Source organism: Orbicella franksi, chromosome 1 (genome assembly GCF_964199315.1).
Source record: "Orbicella franksi chromosome 1, jaOrbFran1.1, whole genome shotgun sequence".
NCBI lineage: Eukaryota > Metazoa > Cnidaria > Anthozoa > Scleractinia > Merulinidae > Orbicella > Orbicella franksi.
The window spans coordinates 33,367,148-33,384,647 of NC_138145.1; the positions used below are offsets into that span (position 1 = coordinate 33,367,148).

At 37.8% G+C, this 17,500-nt stretch overlaps 3 protein-coding genes across 3 annotated transcripts in view; all 3 read right to left on the reverse strand.

The window, feature by feature from the left end:
- The window catches only part of LOC145479758 (uncharacterized), a 307,549-nt gene that overhangs the window by 284,840 nt on the left and 5,209 nt on the right, over positions 1 to 17,500 (reverse strand). The gene's annotated exons all lie outside the window — the stretch shown is intronic.
- Positions 1 to 17,500, reverse strand: part of LOC145479330 (isocitrate dehydrogenase [NADP] cytoplasmic-like) — a 111,930-nt gene that overhangs the window by 92,578 nt on the left and 1,852 nt on the right. The window contains exon 3 of the mRNA XM_081457671.1: positions 1,957 to 2,122. Within this exon, the coding sequence (XP_081313797.1) occupies positions 1,957 to 2,122 (166 nt within the window). The remainder of the gene's footprint in view (positions 1 to 1,956; positions 2,123 to 17,500) is intronic.
- LOC145479807 (uncharacterized) lies at positions 10,761 to 11,127 on the reverse strand. Its single transcript, XM_081458266.1, has one exon. The coding sequence runs from the start codon at positions 11,125 to 11,127 to the stop codon at positions 10,762 to 10,764; it is 366 nt and encodes a 121-aa protein (XP_081314392.1). The 3' UTR covers position 10,761.

Below are 17,500 nucleotides of genomic sequence, written 5' to 3' on the forward strand. Positions count from 1 at the left end.
GCAACAGAGGTTTTACAGTCAGATATGCATAGTATCAAAGTCCATGCTAGTGAAGAGGTCACGATTTGTTGATAATTTGCGTGACGCCACCAGTTTCTGTAGCAAGTTTAATAGAATATTTAAATTAAATACATTATTCTAAGCTGGAAGCACAAATTTAAGCTAGCATTTTTAATCGCATGCTCATTTATCATAAACAAACTCTGTATATTCTCTTGTGAAAACTTCCTTGAATGAAGAAGTAGTCAGCTGCTATGCCATTAGGGAGTGAAGTGCTCCTGAGTCAGTTGTTAGTTCAAACTCATTTTTAATATGACATGAATTTACATCTAGAATTTTCCACGGTCAGTTTTTAGAAGATTGAATCTCAGAACCTCAACCTTTCATTACCCAGCAACTTTGCTCCTAACCTAGTAAATATCCCCACAACTAACGTGCGATAAAATTGTGTACGTTGTGCGACCAGATCAAGGTTTAAAATTGTTTGTGAAAAAACATGCCACCTTGTGTCTTTGTCTACAATATAAACATGAATAGCTGCGGCTAAATTTTATTACAGTACCTAGGAGATTAAAATAAATGACTGAAGTCTTGTTATTTACGGCTATGGAATTTCCAAGGGGTAGGGGGACCCAAGTAAACAAGTCATGGAAATTCCAGGGGATGGGGGGAGTACGGTAGAGCCCCCCCTGAAATGGAAAATCCTGGGGGTGGGGGTCAAACTGGAAAAACCCTGCATGGGGGTATGGATATTTTCTGGAACTGCACATTGAGTGTTCTAAATGTTTTATTGTATAGGGTTTAATTCAAAAGCGAAATCAAAGAGAATAAGTTCATCTAACCTCCGTACTATTAATTAACATAATTTTTGGATGTTAACTTGATTTAATCATCTTTATTAAATAAAATAATTTTGGGCTAGCTCCTCAGAGATTTGGGCTAGTAAGATGAAATTACGGCTCGCCCAAACGGCAAGCAGAGATTTTGAATTTCCTCTCACCCTGAGCAACAGAGGTTTTACAGTCAGGTATGCATAGTATCAAAGTCCATGCTAGTGAAGAGGTCACGATTTGTTGATAATTTGCATGACGTCGCCAGTTTCTGTAGCAAGTTTCATAGAATATTTAAATTACGTACATTATTCTAAGCTGGAAGCACAAAGTTAAGCTAGCATTTGCAATCACATGCTCATTTATCGTAAACAAACTCTGTGCGACTAATTGGAGTATTTCCCCTGATGAATAAAGTAGACTTCTGGAACTTGCCTTCAGAGTACTTTTCCACCAATTCCAAACAATAAGATTTTGACCAGATAAAGACTGAGCTATCTGTCGCAACTGGAACTAACCAGCAAATGCAATCAGAATGTAGCTGTTCCCACAGTTAACATCCCAAAGCCAAGTCGTGTTAACAGACAAGGACAATTCCCTCATATTTCGATAAATGCTACCGTTGAAGCGTTTAAATTCACCAAAATCTAATGCTGAGCACACATAATAACAAAGCGTATGGCGACTGAATGGAAAGAAGTCAAAGATCCAGCGCAAAGATGAGCTCACATGGCCTGCTCACATACTCAAATGTTCGCCACGTCTTATCACATGTCTTAGCATTAAACGGTACCAGTTTACTGGCCGTTACATGCCCCTGCAAAAATCAAGCAGGGTGGCCATTTTGATGTCCTTACAGGAATGTGGATTTTTCTGCATATAACTGTGCACAGGGCAACCAACCCCAGAAAGTCACAGGTCAAAAGTAGGTTTGCGTTCTTCAAACGCAATTAACTGAATAATATAAAGATATCCTTGTCATGGTGAAAATTCCTCTGCTCTTTGTAAAGTTATAATACCAGTTACTGCCCAAAACCACAAAATTAATACTAAATTCTCATCTACTGTCTTTTACTTAATTTATGAAATGTGAGAATAGCACTGAATGGGATTATCTTTACAATACCTTTAACACGATCCTCATCTGGAGTGATAGTTGCACATTTGATTCCGACACTGAAATGTTTTATGGCCTCAGCAGCTTCTACTGTCACTTTATCATCTGTCTTGTCTCGATTTGGTAGTCCAAGATCAAAGTATTTTATGTCCAAGTCTAGATATGGTTCAATCAACTATAAAGTAACAAACAAAATGAAAGGTCCAGTAAGCAAACAATTTTTATTGTAGTAACAATGATTAAGACATTGTTTCTCCCCAGACCTCTAATTATTGACCACAAATGTCCAATTTGAACATAAAATGAACACCTACATGTACACCATTCACAAATCAATAACATAAAATTTTATTTTGTCTATTTTGTATTCAATATAAATATAATACACACAATGCAATACAAAATTGCAAAACAACACTAGCAAAATAGCACTGTACATTGTTTTATGATTACAAGACTGAGGAAAACCTAGGAGAGTCCCAAATCAACCACAAATAGGTTAATACTAGTGGGAGAAGTCAATAAAACAAACAATAGAATTCTAATTCACCAAAAAAGCATGGTTTCACAGCCAACACTCTCTGTTCCCTTAGCCTCTGTTTATTGTATGTTGTGTGCAAGGCCGGAGGTCACTCCCTCTGAGTCGATCAATATCTTTATTAGTATGTCCAACCTGGGAGAATTCATCCACTTCAGAACCAAACCATTATTTACAATCGCTTGGTATTTCTGAACAAATTTTGAAAATGCTTGCAGGGTTTCAACCTTAATTTTTGTAGATATCATTCTATGAGAACTGACTCTGGAATTTACTCTAAGTGTTGAAACTAATGATTTTACACTATGTGCCCAAGCTTGAAAATTTCCTCAAATACAAACCCAAAATAATACTTGAAATTGCTTGATATTATTTTCTAAACAAAGATGTACTATTCTGAGAAGAACTGCCTGAGATATTCAGTGGAAATTCTGTATTTCTCTAGTTTTCTGAAAACACCTCCTGGTTGCCAGGTATCAAGACACAATGTTAAAAATAAGTCCACAATGCATACTTGTGGGCTTATGCATAGTTTTATTCCATTTAGTTGGAGATTTTTGTTTTTAAATGTAAGTATCAGGGAATTGAATTACTACAAGTGAGAGGCAATTACTGGAAAGATATATAAAGGTGTAGAAATAGCTGAATTATGTAACATATTTTTTTGGATCTCTGGTATCTAAACATGGACAAATTGTTACAACTTTTAAGTAGGACATTTATTGCAGAATACTGTTTACTTGATTGAATTTATAGGGAATGCAGCTACAATTGATGGATTTTTGTGACATTTTACCAAAACATTCCAGGGATAATGAAACACAAAGTAACATGCATCAGGAAATTTTGATATTTCGCATGTTTCTGCAGCGTCCATTCACATAACACACCTCACGTACTTTTAGCTACTTCAACTTTAGATGCGAGTACCTAGACAACCAATCAGAATATCAAAAAAGCCTGACGCAATTTTGTTGATTGATGCCTTGTGATAAGACTGCGCAGCCATTTTGCTCGTGTTCCAGCATCCAATAACCGCCAAATTCAATAGAAGAACCTTTGTTCGTTTCACGCTTAACCAACTCCTGTAGTTCCTAAAATAAAACCTCACTTAAATTGTATTTCTATCGTAAGCTTCATTTATTAAGCTTTCTTCTGATACATACTTTGTCAGGGTTGTATTGAAACTGGCGTGTGTATGAATTTTTTCCTGAAGGACAGCCCTGAAGGTGAAAAGTAATCTTTACCACAGGGTACGCGAACACTGTATCAACAATAATGTAATCATTTACATTCATGTAAAATAAATGTACTGTTATTTACCTGTGTTCCTAGGTCTTTTTGAGCCATTTTGAAGAGATTGGACTAAAAGTGAAGGAAGCCTGCTAGCAAGCATTCCCATAGGAAGAGCTTTTCCACATTCTGGCTGCACAAAAATTGGGGCCAGAGCAAAAAAATTGACTGCCCCGTTTATTTTAGCTAAAAAATCTGTCAACACATAACTTTCCTCAGCGCTAATGATTTGTCCTGCAAGGACAAAATATTTCAATTCGGACAAATTTATCAAAGGAGTCACCGTCCTACCTCAGAGGCTTACAAACTTTTTGTCCATGTTCCTTTCTTTTGTTTTCATGACAGGCATCACTGACAAGTTCCGGTTCTATCTGACCTCTTGCTCTATATATCACAATCAGATACCACAATTGATCACGTTCAACTGAACTAGCTATATATGCACATGGATTAGTGAAAGGAAAGAATAAGTAATGTGACAAGCTGTACACAAACAGTGCGGATTACCAGGGCAAATAAGTTTTGTCAAGTCTGACAAATTCTTTTGGATTTGCCATGGACAAAAGAAGATTTTGTCCTCAGTGCGGATTGACCCTTAACCTTTCTGTCCTCAATCATGGTTTCCATTTGTCTCTTGAAGGCTGAGCTCCGGGTGCATCGTGGCAGGTAAAGTTACTTGTCAAGTAATGTAATGAAAACAGTTTTGGATTGGCCGCTGAAGCTTATTGAAGATTAACTAGACAGTGTTGGTCTGTATTTTGCTGGGTACCTGCTTGTCATAAATCAGCATGGATTAACAAAATTTGCATGCTAAATTTAGGTCTGAGAAAGAGAAAACAACTAACAGAGTGCAGATTTTCGCTGGAATAACCAATTTTAATTAACACCCTTCCTTGCATACTGTATTTCTATCCTTTTGATTGGTTCACTGAATCCTAGGTTCCAGCCATTATAAGAGTGTCTGAACTTATAATAATGGAAAATGAGTACAGAGAGTATTGCTAAGCTTTAAAGTTTTCAGAATAAATCACAATACTGTTAGCGATAATGCATTTCGTTAAGGTATGGTTGTTCTGTTAAATCCAAATTGTGTTGCAGTTTCCATCTCAAGTAAAACACTCACAAGCTGTCATTGCACATGACAGAAAAAAGGAATAAAAAATTAGAGGATCATGTTTAAAAAGTTTTTCTTTTTAAACACACCAAATACCTTTTACCATTGTTTTTAAATGTAAATATCTGGGGGTTGACTTGTTACAAGTGAGAAGGCAATCACTGGAAAGATAAAGCTGTAGAAATAGGTACATTAGGTAACATAGATTTTCTTGGATTTCTGGTATCAACATAGACAAGGCGTTACAACTTTTAAGTGGGAAATTAATTGCAGAATACTGTTAACTTACTTACAATGTACTTTATCCTCTAATTACAATTAGCTCTTAGCCCCTTTGGGACAAAACACAACAACAATCTCTCTTCATTTTTTGTACACCATTCGATTCTGTTAAAATTACTTCCCACCTTCAAATTTAAAGTCAGTAATTTTACCTAATGTTCACAAAAGAAAAATATTAAAAATCTCAAAAAGTGGCCTAGATATCAGGAAAAAACATATCTTCAAAAAATTAATAAACCAGGAAGGTGTCATAATCTTGTAAATGGACAAAACCGCCAGGGGAAAATTCGTCACAAATGCTCATTTTGGAGCTTGTATTTTGTGTCATTTGGTATTGTTTACATGGTTCACTTGACAAATTTGTAAATAAAAGCCCTTTGCACTTGTTCTCAAGTGGAAAATTAAAAACAGAAAACTTTCCTTGGACTGAGGAAAAGAAAAAAACAAGCCAAAGAAGAAAAAAGGACCCATTTCTGTGTAGGAAAGAAAACAAAAACACCTTACTGAAACCCACAAACTAAGGTTCTTTTATTAGCAGTCTGCCTGAGCTGTCTGTACTTTGATTTGTTGTTGTCCTTATCGGTACATTTGCTGGCTTGTCTGTCTTGCCGGGGGTTGTTCTTTTGCCTTTGGCTACTTTGCCCGTTTGAGTGTCTTTCTTTTCAATGCAACAGTGAGATAGAAAACGTCTTGCAACGCGATGCTTTTCCCGGGAAATCCTGATCTATTTTCATTGATGCTAGGAGGTGGTGGTGTTCCATTAGTTTGCGGTTTCATAAGGCAAGATAATCTCCTGGCGTGGCACGATTTGTTTACAAACCTTTACAAGCTAATATCGGCTGTCAATAAAAGCCGGAACATGGAACAATCTGGAAAATCCCGGAACATTAAAAAATTAAAATAATTATGAGCAAAATATGCAAATAACCAACTAGTGAGATAATCTCAGATAGTGCAGAGGGTAATGTATAACTCTGATGCAATACTCATAACACAGTTTGTATATAACCCCTGCCATTCACTCCTGGTTTGTATTGACCTTGCTAGTCAGCTATGGATTTTGATAAGACATAATCTTGGCAGTGTGTATGTTTGATGTGTATTTTCATTCACAGTCCAAGACTAACTTACAATTAATTACTGTTTGTCAAGACAGCTCTTGAATTTTACTGTAGTGTTTTACGTTGATTTTTGCTCATTTTAATTAAATAATACATTTAAGTAGCGAAATAGTGAAAGTGACAATTTTACTTTTCATGCAAACGTTTGTAACTTGATACTTTTGTTTTCCTCACAAAGGTATGTAACCTACAGTACACCCTTGTTTTCTCGAAAACACTCGGAAGATGTGCTTGTATTTTTTTCACGGCTGGAGATGAATGGAAGAAAGTTGAATGTCGGATGAAGGAATGAAAGAGGAAAGATTTGCTTCATTTAACACGCAAATTTTCTTTTGACCAATAAACAAGAACTAATCTAATTATCAAATTGTCACAGAACAGCATGCTCTGTTGCCACCTTTGGCGTTAACAACAAGCGCTCACATACTCCAGGCTTCAATTTCATGTTGGGCCCTTGCTAATGGTGTGGTGAGTGTGTGTGCAGTTTGTTTCGCTTGTTTGTGAGTGCAGTTTCCGAAAGGCAGTGTTCAACGAAAACATGAACACTGTAACACTCTTTACAGCTTCGCTGAACACAAACGTAATCACTTGTTCTTCTCCTTCCACTTTCCAAAATGGCAAACAGCAAGGAAATGACAAACAACTAAATCATGTGTCTCCTTGTCATCCATGCATCAGAGTGACGTCATCCACAACTGTGAAAGCGTTCCAAGGAAAACTCTAACATTTTTTTATTGAAAAATATATGCTTGACATCATCATCATGTCCTTTTCCCTAAGGAGACAATACAATGTTATTTATGCTAGTTTTTTTTCTTGTGATACCGTTTACAAAACGCAGCTTTGAAGTCTTGGCAGTTTGGTTGTAATGAATTTGATAACCGTGTGAACAGCTAAATTTCATTGGCTGCACGATTTAATTTGATTACATTTGTTGACTTTGCTAGCAGTAAATGTGTGTATTTATATTTTGATTACAATTATTACTGTTGTTTGTCTTACAACTCTGGTTTGTCGAGATGGCTTTAAATTTGACTGTCATAGTACACTGGTGTTTTATGTTGAATTTCATTTGAAGTAGCAAATGTCATTTGTAACTTGATACTTTCATTTTCCTTGCAAAGTATTTACCATGATACCCTTGTTTTCTAGAAAACACATAAAGGAAGATATCCTCGCTTTTTTTCCTGCTAGAGATCTTAAACATCTTATGAAAAATGGAAGAATGATTTTGTTTTATTCAAGACGCAAATTTTCATATCATCGATAAACAATTACTAATTTAATTACCAAATTGTTATGTTGAGTCACGGAATAGCACGTTCTTATTCTGTTTCCACCATTGGTGTTAACACTTCAAATTCATACACGATGTCGATTAATACAACTGAGAAGTGTTTCAACTTGACCGAGATCATATCCTACATGTACATCAGTGAACGTGTCTCCTCGAAGACTGATTCAATTTATGTGCGGTTTCCATAAGTCGTAAGTGCCACATAGTCTGCGGCTATATTGAGAAGTCTTTTTTGTCACAAATTTACTACTTTTGATGCCACTGACTCGGAAATGTTTCAGGTGAATACAGTGTATGAACTTTTTGCTCTCCTTCATAGAGGAGATAATAAGGAAGCCGCTAAGGAGAGGAATCCGTTTCGACTCTTTTAACCTTAGAAAACACGCAATAGTTGAAAACAGCACGTGACATTTCTTGAACCGAGCTACAGATGATTCCAAGAGATACGCTGTCATAGAAGCGTTCTTTACACTAAAAAGGGAGAAAGGGAGAACTGATGTTACCCGAAATGTAACTGCTATGCCAGGCAAAATGAGAGCATGTGTGGTATTACACAACATATAAAAAACCGTGTGGATCTGAACTAGAGAACGGATTTTATCATGCTGATGATGCTAGAACACATGCATCCCACATGTTGTATTCATTCTACCACAACGAAAAGTACTTAACATTCATGTGTAATTCCATATGTATCTTTTACCTAAAATATATATTGCTCCAGTGATTTGGTTAAACATCGGTTCACAAACTGCTGTTTATTAAAATTCTTTAAAAACTCTACAAACACCGTGAGAACTAAAATAAAAGATACAAATAAATTACAAATCACATGTAGCTTGCGAAAATAACAGGATATAAACACATTTCACATGCTTCAAAAGTTACAAAAGTGACAGGAGAAAACTTAAGATTGATTTACAAATAATGGTAAAACAATGTCATACACAACTTGACTTTATCTAAAATCTTAAGTTGTAAATTTACGATTCATAAGCGATAAACTGAACTTAAGCAACTCAAGGTACAAACTGCTTACATAAACAAACTAAAATAGTGTAAAAAATAATTACCTTGGTGCACCATGAATTTTGCCAGAATTTCTTGTTCTTAAATTGTTGCCAATTTTCTGTGTCACTGACATTTTTAAAACATATCTAAGTAGTATTAAGGTGGCCAAACACAGTTTTCACGCGCACTTTTGCTGATGCAATTCAGCGCGTGCACAAGGATTGCAAAAAACAAACATGCCGTCAATAGAGCGATAATTTTATTTACTCAACACCCCCACTATCTGTGCTATTTTTCTCTATAATTGAACGCAGCGTATTGATGGCTTTATTTGATGGCTTTTATCACAAAGATATGTCTCCTGTGCATAATATATCAAGGACCACCCTTTTGGGAGCCTGCATATCCTAGCTAGAGTGCATTCTAAGTTTGCCCATCAAATTGAGCTTTCTCTTTCTCACATATTTGTGAACTAACTAGCTAATTGAGACTGCCCTTGTAAAATAAGGACCAGGATCTTGGCGGGATCTCGCTGCAATCCTGGCGAGATCTTGGCTGCCGGGATTTTTATTCCTGGCGGGAATCCTGGTGGGATCCCAGCAAGATTCTCGCTGGGACGCGAAATTCCCGCCAGCCAAAATCTCTCCGGGATCCTGCCACAAATTTCGCCAAGATTCTCTCCAGGAAGCAAAAATCCCGGCAGCCAAAATCTCGCCGCAATCCTGCTGTGAATCTCGCAGAGATTCTCACTGGGAAGCAAAAATCACGGTGGCCAAAATCTCGCCGGGGAGTCTTTAGATCAATTTTATGTATAGTGTAGTTAATAATTTACTTAGTCATTCTTAACTTATTTTAGTTTTTATCCTTATATTATGTTATTTTAGACAGGACCCCTTTGATAACAGTACTCTTGCACTGAAGGGCTATCCTGTATGAATATTTGTTATTATTATTATTATTATTATCATTATCGTCCTCAAGTAATGCTTGCGTAGGGTCCTTAGGGCCAAGACCACACCATGGTCCTGGGGCACTAGGGGATAGCCAGTTTTTAGCTGGATAGCACCCTCCTCAAAATGTGTGCTGTACCTAGCAAGGTTATCTTTTGCAGTTCACTGATGCTTAATTGGCCGGGAATTCTTCCAAGATAAGTTTCTAGTCCCTTTTTGATAGCTCCAAGTGCTCCAATGATAACTGGTATCGTTTCCATTCTCATGCCCCACATTCGGCTTGTTTCGATTTCCAAGTCCTTATATTTGGATAGTTTTTCAGTGACTTTCACGGATGTGTTTCTGTCTGATGGTACTGCCATGTCAATAAATTTACAGGTTTTCGTTTTGTGGTCTTTAATCACTATATCAGGTCTGTTGGCTGTTATTTTCCTGTCTGTGTGTATTGGCATGTCCCACAATATTGTGAAATCCTCGTTTTCTGTAACTGTTTCTGGCTCATGGTCATACCACTTTTCTGATGTCTTTATATTATAGTTGTGACAGACTTTCCAATGTATATACATGGCTGCTTTATTGTGTCTGTGGGTATATTCTGTTTTCGCAAGTTCAGGACACCCAGACATGATATGGTCGATTGTTTCATCGTATTTGTTACACATCCTGTATAGGGGGCTAGTACCGTCTTTGATAATGCTGGCGTGGTATGATCTGGTAGCTAGGCTTTGGTCTTGGGCTGCGATTATGAATCCTTCCGTTTCTGCCTTCAGTCTACTGCTTTTGAGCCACTGGTTGGTTTTGTGGTGGTCAACATCTGCTTCCTTTATTCTCTTTGGGTATCTTCCATGTAGGGCTTTGTCCTCCCACTGCTTTGTTAATTTTTCTTGGGTCTTATTTCGTGCCATTTGTTTGGTTCTCTTTCCATATTTGGTGGTTGTTTCTTCTGCTTGTTTATCTGGTATTGTTAGGTCTAGTTCTTGTTTGAATTGTTCTGCTTACCTTTGTATAGAGTACAATCTCTTTCTGCCATCATGTTCTTGCACTAGTTCAATTAGGGCATCATCAGTGTTCTTTAGGCATGTATCGAGCCCTATCGTGGTTGTTTTGTAAGAGGCTTCTAATTGGATAAGACCCCTACCACCAGCATTTCTTGGGAGGTAGAGTCTGTCTACATCTGCTTTTGGGTGATGCATTTTTGATAGGGTGAGTTATTTTCTTGTTTTTGTGTCTAACCTCTTGATTTCACTCATCTTCCAGTCGATTTTGTTAAAACTGTAGGTCACCACTGGGATAGCCAAGGTGTTGATTGCCTCAAATCTATTGGCAGCATTGAGCTCCGTTTTTAGGACCATCCTTACTCTGCGGTAGTATTCCTTCCTCACTATTTCTTTCATCTTGGCATGCTGTATACCATCACCTTCATCCACGCCAAGGTATTTATATGTGTTCTCTTGGTCTAGTTCCTTGATACAGGTGTCAATGTCAAGTTGTAGATCAGAAGTTTCTGTCAGCTTTCCTCTTTTGAATGTGGCTTTAGCGCATTTGTCCAGCCCAAAATTCCATCTTGATACCATTGCTGAATGTCTTTACAATATTTAGTACCCCGGTTTGCTGGCTGTCGCTTTTTGCATATGTTTTTAGGTCGTCCATTTAAAAGAGGTGGCTGATTGTTCTACCCTGGGCTTCATACCCATAAGTGGTTGCCTTTAGTAATGAGCTCAGTGGAGCAAGGGCAAGACAGAACAGGAGTGGAGAGAGAGAGAGTCTCCTTGAAAGATTCCACTTTTGATATTGATAGGCCTTGATGTCATTGACCCCTCAGCGTGGTTGAGTTGTTAAGTTGTCTTCCAACATTTCATGCTTTCTGCAATAAAGTTGACAGTCACAGGGCAGATCTTATAGATTTCCATGCACTTTATTATCCACGTGTGAGGTACACTATCAAATGCTTTCTTATAGTCTATCCAGGCTGTGGATAGGTTCTTTTTCTTGGTCTTACAGTCCTCCAGAATCATCTTGTTTATCAGGAGTTGGTCTTTGCATCCGTAGCTCCCTCTCTTACAGCCCTTCTGCTCTGATGGTAGGAGCTGGTGTTCATTCAAGAAAGTGTATGTTCGTTCTGCTATGATGGATGTCAGAATCTTATACATCATGGGAAGACAAGTAATCGGTCTATAGTTCTTTGGGTTTTTTGTTTCTTCTGTTTTTGGTAGTAGATATGTAATACCTTCAGTAAGCCATTCTGGTGTTTCTTCGGGGTGTTCAGTAACCTTTGTGTAAGCTTTTGCTAGGTCTTCATGTAAGCTAACAAGATGTTTGAGCCAGAAATTAGAAACTTTATCCTTTCCAGGTGATTTCCAGTTACTGCTTTTGTTGATAGCACAGGTGGTCTCTTCGACATTTATTGCTCTCCATGATTGGGCCTTAAGGTCTTTGTGCAGGTCTTCTTGCCCTTTTATCCATGCAGAGTCTTTGTTGTGTGATTTTTCTTCCTCCCAGATGTTACTCCAGAAATCTACAACTTCTTCCGGCCGCAGTGGTTCATCCACATCAATCTTTTTCTTTCCCAGTTCACAGTAGAACTTTTTGCCGTCCTCTTTGAAGATCTTATTTTGCCGGAAATGTTTGTTTCTTTTTTCAAATCTCTTTATCCTTTGTGCTTTAGCTTGTATTTGTCGTTTCAATTTTTCTTTGATAATTGGCACATCCCCAGGTTTTTTGATGTCATAGCGTTTCTCAATCTCTTTCCTTTTTCTCTCCCTGATGTTTGAACCGTTCTGTATTTCCGTCAGAATCGAAAGGTCACTTCGCTTTTTTTGGATCTATTATTATTATTATTATTATTATTATTATTACTATTATTATTATTATTATTATTAATGGAATTTTGTGTAAATATGCACAAACAATATTGTCACAAAAATTAAAATAATTTGTAAACAGATAGATGTAAGGTGTGGGTTCTCAATTAAGTAATGGCGTACTTCACTTCTGATGCTTGTTTTATAGGTATTTTTCCAGAGTATTCCAAATTATACTAAAGCCAGTTTCACCCCATTGACTAGTAATGAAAGAGTGCGAAGACGATTTTTCGGTAGTACAGTAAGGTACTGCACTATGATCTCAGGATATGATACATATATGACATAGGTTGACACAGTGCACAAAAAGTCCAAGGAATTCCGATTAAATAAACTCTATCTCTTCAGTTCACTGTAAAATAATAAAGAACAATTTCCGAGCCACAAGCAAAAATGTAAACAATAACATGCAGTCAGGAGAAATTGGATTCAAGCTTTCGTATGCTGAATGTATTATTGGGTGAGAAGCGTAAAGCTGTATTACTCAGGAAGGGCAATTATAAAGTATCGATAAACGTTTCAAAGTGGCAGGATGTAAAGAGCAAATAGTGGCAAACATCCATCTGTGTGCACAGGATTGATCGCTGGATCGATCGCGCATGGACTCATCTTCACTCTGGGACTCAATCGCAAAAAAACCCACGTTTTTATAGTCTTCATCGATCATCATGTGTAGGTAAGGTAATCCAAAGGATTTTGGGGCAGAATAACATTCAATTTTCCACATTAACACCGAAAAGAAGAAAAAAATTCAGCTTTTAACAGACCTTCAGTTGCCTATTCAGGGATCCAAACAGCATGAGAGATCATATAAACTAAAGCACATTGTAATATTTACCCCTAATGCAGTTTGGTGCGTGGCCAACCTCCTCTGGCGCATGCCCGAGCAAAAATGTTGTAAAATGGCTGCTAGTGGAAAGAAAGGTATGCTGTCATATTGCAAATACCTTTTTGAGTAGATTCGAGCTAATTTTTTGGCAAAAAGCTCCTGAGGTCAATGGGTTAAGGAAAGAAATAATTATTTAAATGTCGCAGACATTAAATAACGTGCACAATGGAACTTGTCTTTGTTATATCTATGTTTAGAAAAAGTTCACTAGGTGAAATTTATATCTCTTATGCATTAGCTCCAGTGAGGGATTTTTTCTGATTCAAGTGTTTGCAGTCCATTATATTTTCCAAGTTTGATACAGCGAGTTAAAAATGTGCTCTTACCTATTGTTTACTATAAAAAAATTAAATGGTTACTTTAGGAACCCCCCCTGAATACATGATTGTCACAAAGGAGCTGAAGTATATTTTTCTGTGTACTATAACATAATAATATAGTTACAACAATATAATTATATAATTAATATAATAATAAAATTATTTCAGTTCCAACTTTTTTTAGAAAAAATCTGGATTCTGACACCACACATGTGGAAATGCCCCTCAGTATGTCTCCACTCAAAGTTTATTTCACATGAAACTCCACCTACCTCTGGACCTTTTCGTCATTGGAGTAGGAAAATCTGCAGTAATTTGCGATGTAATTTTGACACATATCAAGTGGGCTTTTGTGCATAGCATGTGTCTGCAATGCATTATTGGGTGAATTTGTGGGCCAATTTCTGTTTTGTATCGAGTCTTGTATGACTTCAAATAAGCTTAATTTTTAAGTAAACTGTTAGCCTCGTGGGACAGCAACTTAGAGTTCTATAGTTCGTATAGTGTGATCGTCCGGGTGAGTGTAGTTCTGAAAAGAACTGTTGTTGGTGACTGACGTTTCGACAACCTGAGCGGAAGTCATCTTCAGAGTCAAGTGAATACGGTTTGTCAGTCGATGATCTTATAAGTCTGGTCCGTTGAACGTGATTGGTCAGTATAGCCATGATGGTATTGGCTGAAAGACTCGTGTAAAGTTTGTCATCAGTCATTAGTGGGTTTCGATCCGTCTATTGTTAGTCAAGTAGGTCGGTTTTGGTCCGTGTATTGTTAAGTCGGTCTGTTAGAAGTCCGTTTGTCAGTTTCGTTTCTGTCGTGGATAAGTTGTTTGTAAGGCGCCGGTAGTTGTTGACATCTGTTAAGAGGCGTTTGTTCTAGGTTAGTGTACCAGCTTTCCAGAGTCAGTCATTGAAAATAGTTTGTACTGTAGGTTAAGCACTGAGCAGAGTCCCAGTCAATGTTGTGGTTTGTCAGTTGATGATGTACAGCAATGTGATTGTTGGTATCACCATTTCTCGTGGCTCGTTTGTGTTCAGTCAGTCTCGTGTTAAGGTTTCTGCCAGTCTCACCAATGTAGGAAGCCTGGCAGTCGGAGCATTTGATCTTGTAAACTGCTCCCTGTCTGTCGTTAGGTTCGTCTCTGTCTTTCACGTTGGTCAGTAAGTGTCGTAATGTAGTTGTAGGTTTGTGGGCTACACGAATGTTGTAGGGCTGTAGGATCCGCGAGATGGTCTCAGAAGTGCCCTTAATGTAAGGTATAGTCACTGTAGTAACAGGCGTAGGGTTCCTGTTCGTAGCGTCAGCTTCAGTAGGTCGGTAAATGTTTCGTCTAATAAAGTCAGCGTTGTAGTTGTTTTTGTGAAAAACACGTTCAAGGTATCTGTTTTCGTCACGTAAGCTGTCCGGTGTGTCACAAACTAGTTGTGTCACAAACTAGTTGTACTTGACGACCATACTGCAACCCCTTACTGACAAATCAAGACGCAAACTACAATCTACGGAGAACTTTATTGACGCTATTAAGACAGTACAGATACCTGACGACTACAAACTTGTGTCCACAAACCTACAACTACATTACGACACTTACTGACCAACGTGAAAGACAGAGACGAACCTAACGACAGACAGGGAGCAGTTTACAAGATCAAATGCTCCGACTGCCAGGCTTCCTACATTGGTGAGACTGGCAGAAACCTTAACACGAGACTGACTGAACACAAACGAGCCACGAGAAATGGTGATGCCAACAATCACATTGCTGTACATCATCAACTGACAAACCACAACATTGACTGGGACTCTGCTCAGTGCTTAACCTACAGTACAAACTATTTTCAATGACTGACTCTGGAAAGCTGGTACACTAACCTAGAACAAACGCCTCTTAACAGATGTCAACAACTACCGGCGCCTTACAAACGACTTATCCACGACAGAAACGAAACCGACAAACGGACTTCTAACAGACCAACTTAACAATACACGGACCAAAACCGACCTACTTGACTAACAATAGACGGATCGAAACCCACCAATGACTGATGACAAACTTTACACGAGTCTTTCAGCCAATACCATCATGGCTATACTGACCAATCACGTTCAACGGACCAGACTTATAAGATCATCGACTGACAAACCGTATTCACTTGACTCTGAAGATGACTTCCGCTCAGGTTGTCGAAACGTCAGTCACCAACAACAGTTCTTTTCAGAACTACACTCACCCGGACGATCACACTATACGAACTACTGATACTCCTGGGTTCAAACCATTTACTGTGTTAGAGTTCTATATTAAATAAAATGAACCAACTGGGCAAAGGTCTGTTCAGAGCCAGACAATTTGCCCAGTGCTCAGCCTTTAATGAAACCCCTAATAAAATTCCCTGACTTTGCCCTAATCTTGAAGAACTTTTGTCCCTGACCATTTCCTGACCAGTGGCAGTCCTACAGGACTGGCTGTAACGTCAAATCAAGAACATAGGTGTCTATATCTTTTGTAAATTTTTATAATTTTGAACCAAAATTGGAGCTAAGCAAGAGAATCTAATTCAACCCTCCAAGTTGCGACCATTTTAGTCGCCATGGCAACTAGAATTTTGGAGCTGGCGACTAAATTAGAACGCAAGTCACCAGCTCGGCAACTAAAATTAACGTGACCTGTGCGTCAGGAGCTTGAGCGGACTATCATCCAGAGCGAAAAGAAAAACGTTCTGAGCACTAAGAATTCACTTTGCAAAGCTAGTTGTTGTGGGATTTTAACTAACAGAAATGGAGACTGAATAAAATGAAATGTTACACAGTAAACAAAGATCAAGGAATTGCATTCAGTCGAGCTTGGGACGTGACGAAATTCGTTCCACTCGACTGAACTTTGGCACGTGACAATTTCACCTGGAAGCGTGAGACAACACACGCAATCCGGTCATTTGCCATTGAAAAGAAGAGGAATTGCAAAAGCTTGGAAAGCTCGACGGTACAGGATCCACAATATATTTGAGATACATCCAGATGTATTTGAGAAACGTATTTTGTTTCAGTGGACACGAAAATACTTGACTTTACAGCAAACTTGATTACACAAGCATGGGGGATTCTACAAATAAAAAAACTGTGATGAAAAGCGGCTCGCAGTTGTAAATAAATTTCACTTGTGTGAACGAACCTGGGTTTATTTTAAAATATTCAAAGATTTCATCAATAAAAAATATCTGTCTTAGTGATTGCCCTAAAACTTGTGAAAGTATTTTCGCATTGAGTATTCGCGTTCCGCGGTCCGCATATTAAATTCAAAACGACAAACAATTTAAGGTTGAACTTTTCTGTCCATTTCAATACAGTTTTTAATTTGCAGATGAAGTTTTATATCGTTTGCTTATTCAAGCAGAAAACGAGGTTGAACATTTAAAAAAGATCATAAGCGATAAGGTAAAAATAGTGTTCACTTTATGGTCTCAGCAAGAATTTGATGCCGCCTTGATAAACATTGGAAAACTTTCCGCCATGCAGCTGCGAATGAGGCTATCTTATTTTAACTTGGTATAATCTGTGTTGTCTGCACTGCTCCTGTTGTGTGAATTATAAATGATATACACAAATATTTCTGTGTTTTGTGAAGCGACTTTTTTTCTTAATTTTCATCAAATATTTTCGTGGGAAAAATGGCGGTAAACATACGTTTCATTCATACATGCTCACGCTTTTTGATGGTTGATTTCACAACCAGCGCCATCAGTGAAGGAATGATTCAAATCCTCAAAAAGATCAAGAAGACCATTTCTTCAATCTGAAGTCCATACCACATGTGGTTTCCAAGTTTTAATGCAGAAATATGGATTTCTGTGTGTTGGCTGTAGACTTGTAAATATGTGTC

What these genes read in the sequence shown, in the direction of transcription:
- LOC145479807 (XM_081458266.1), bottom strand. Translation starts at nt 11,127, where the DNA reads ATGGTATCAAGATGGAATTTTGGGCTGGACAAATGCGCTAAAGCCACA.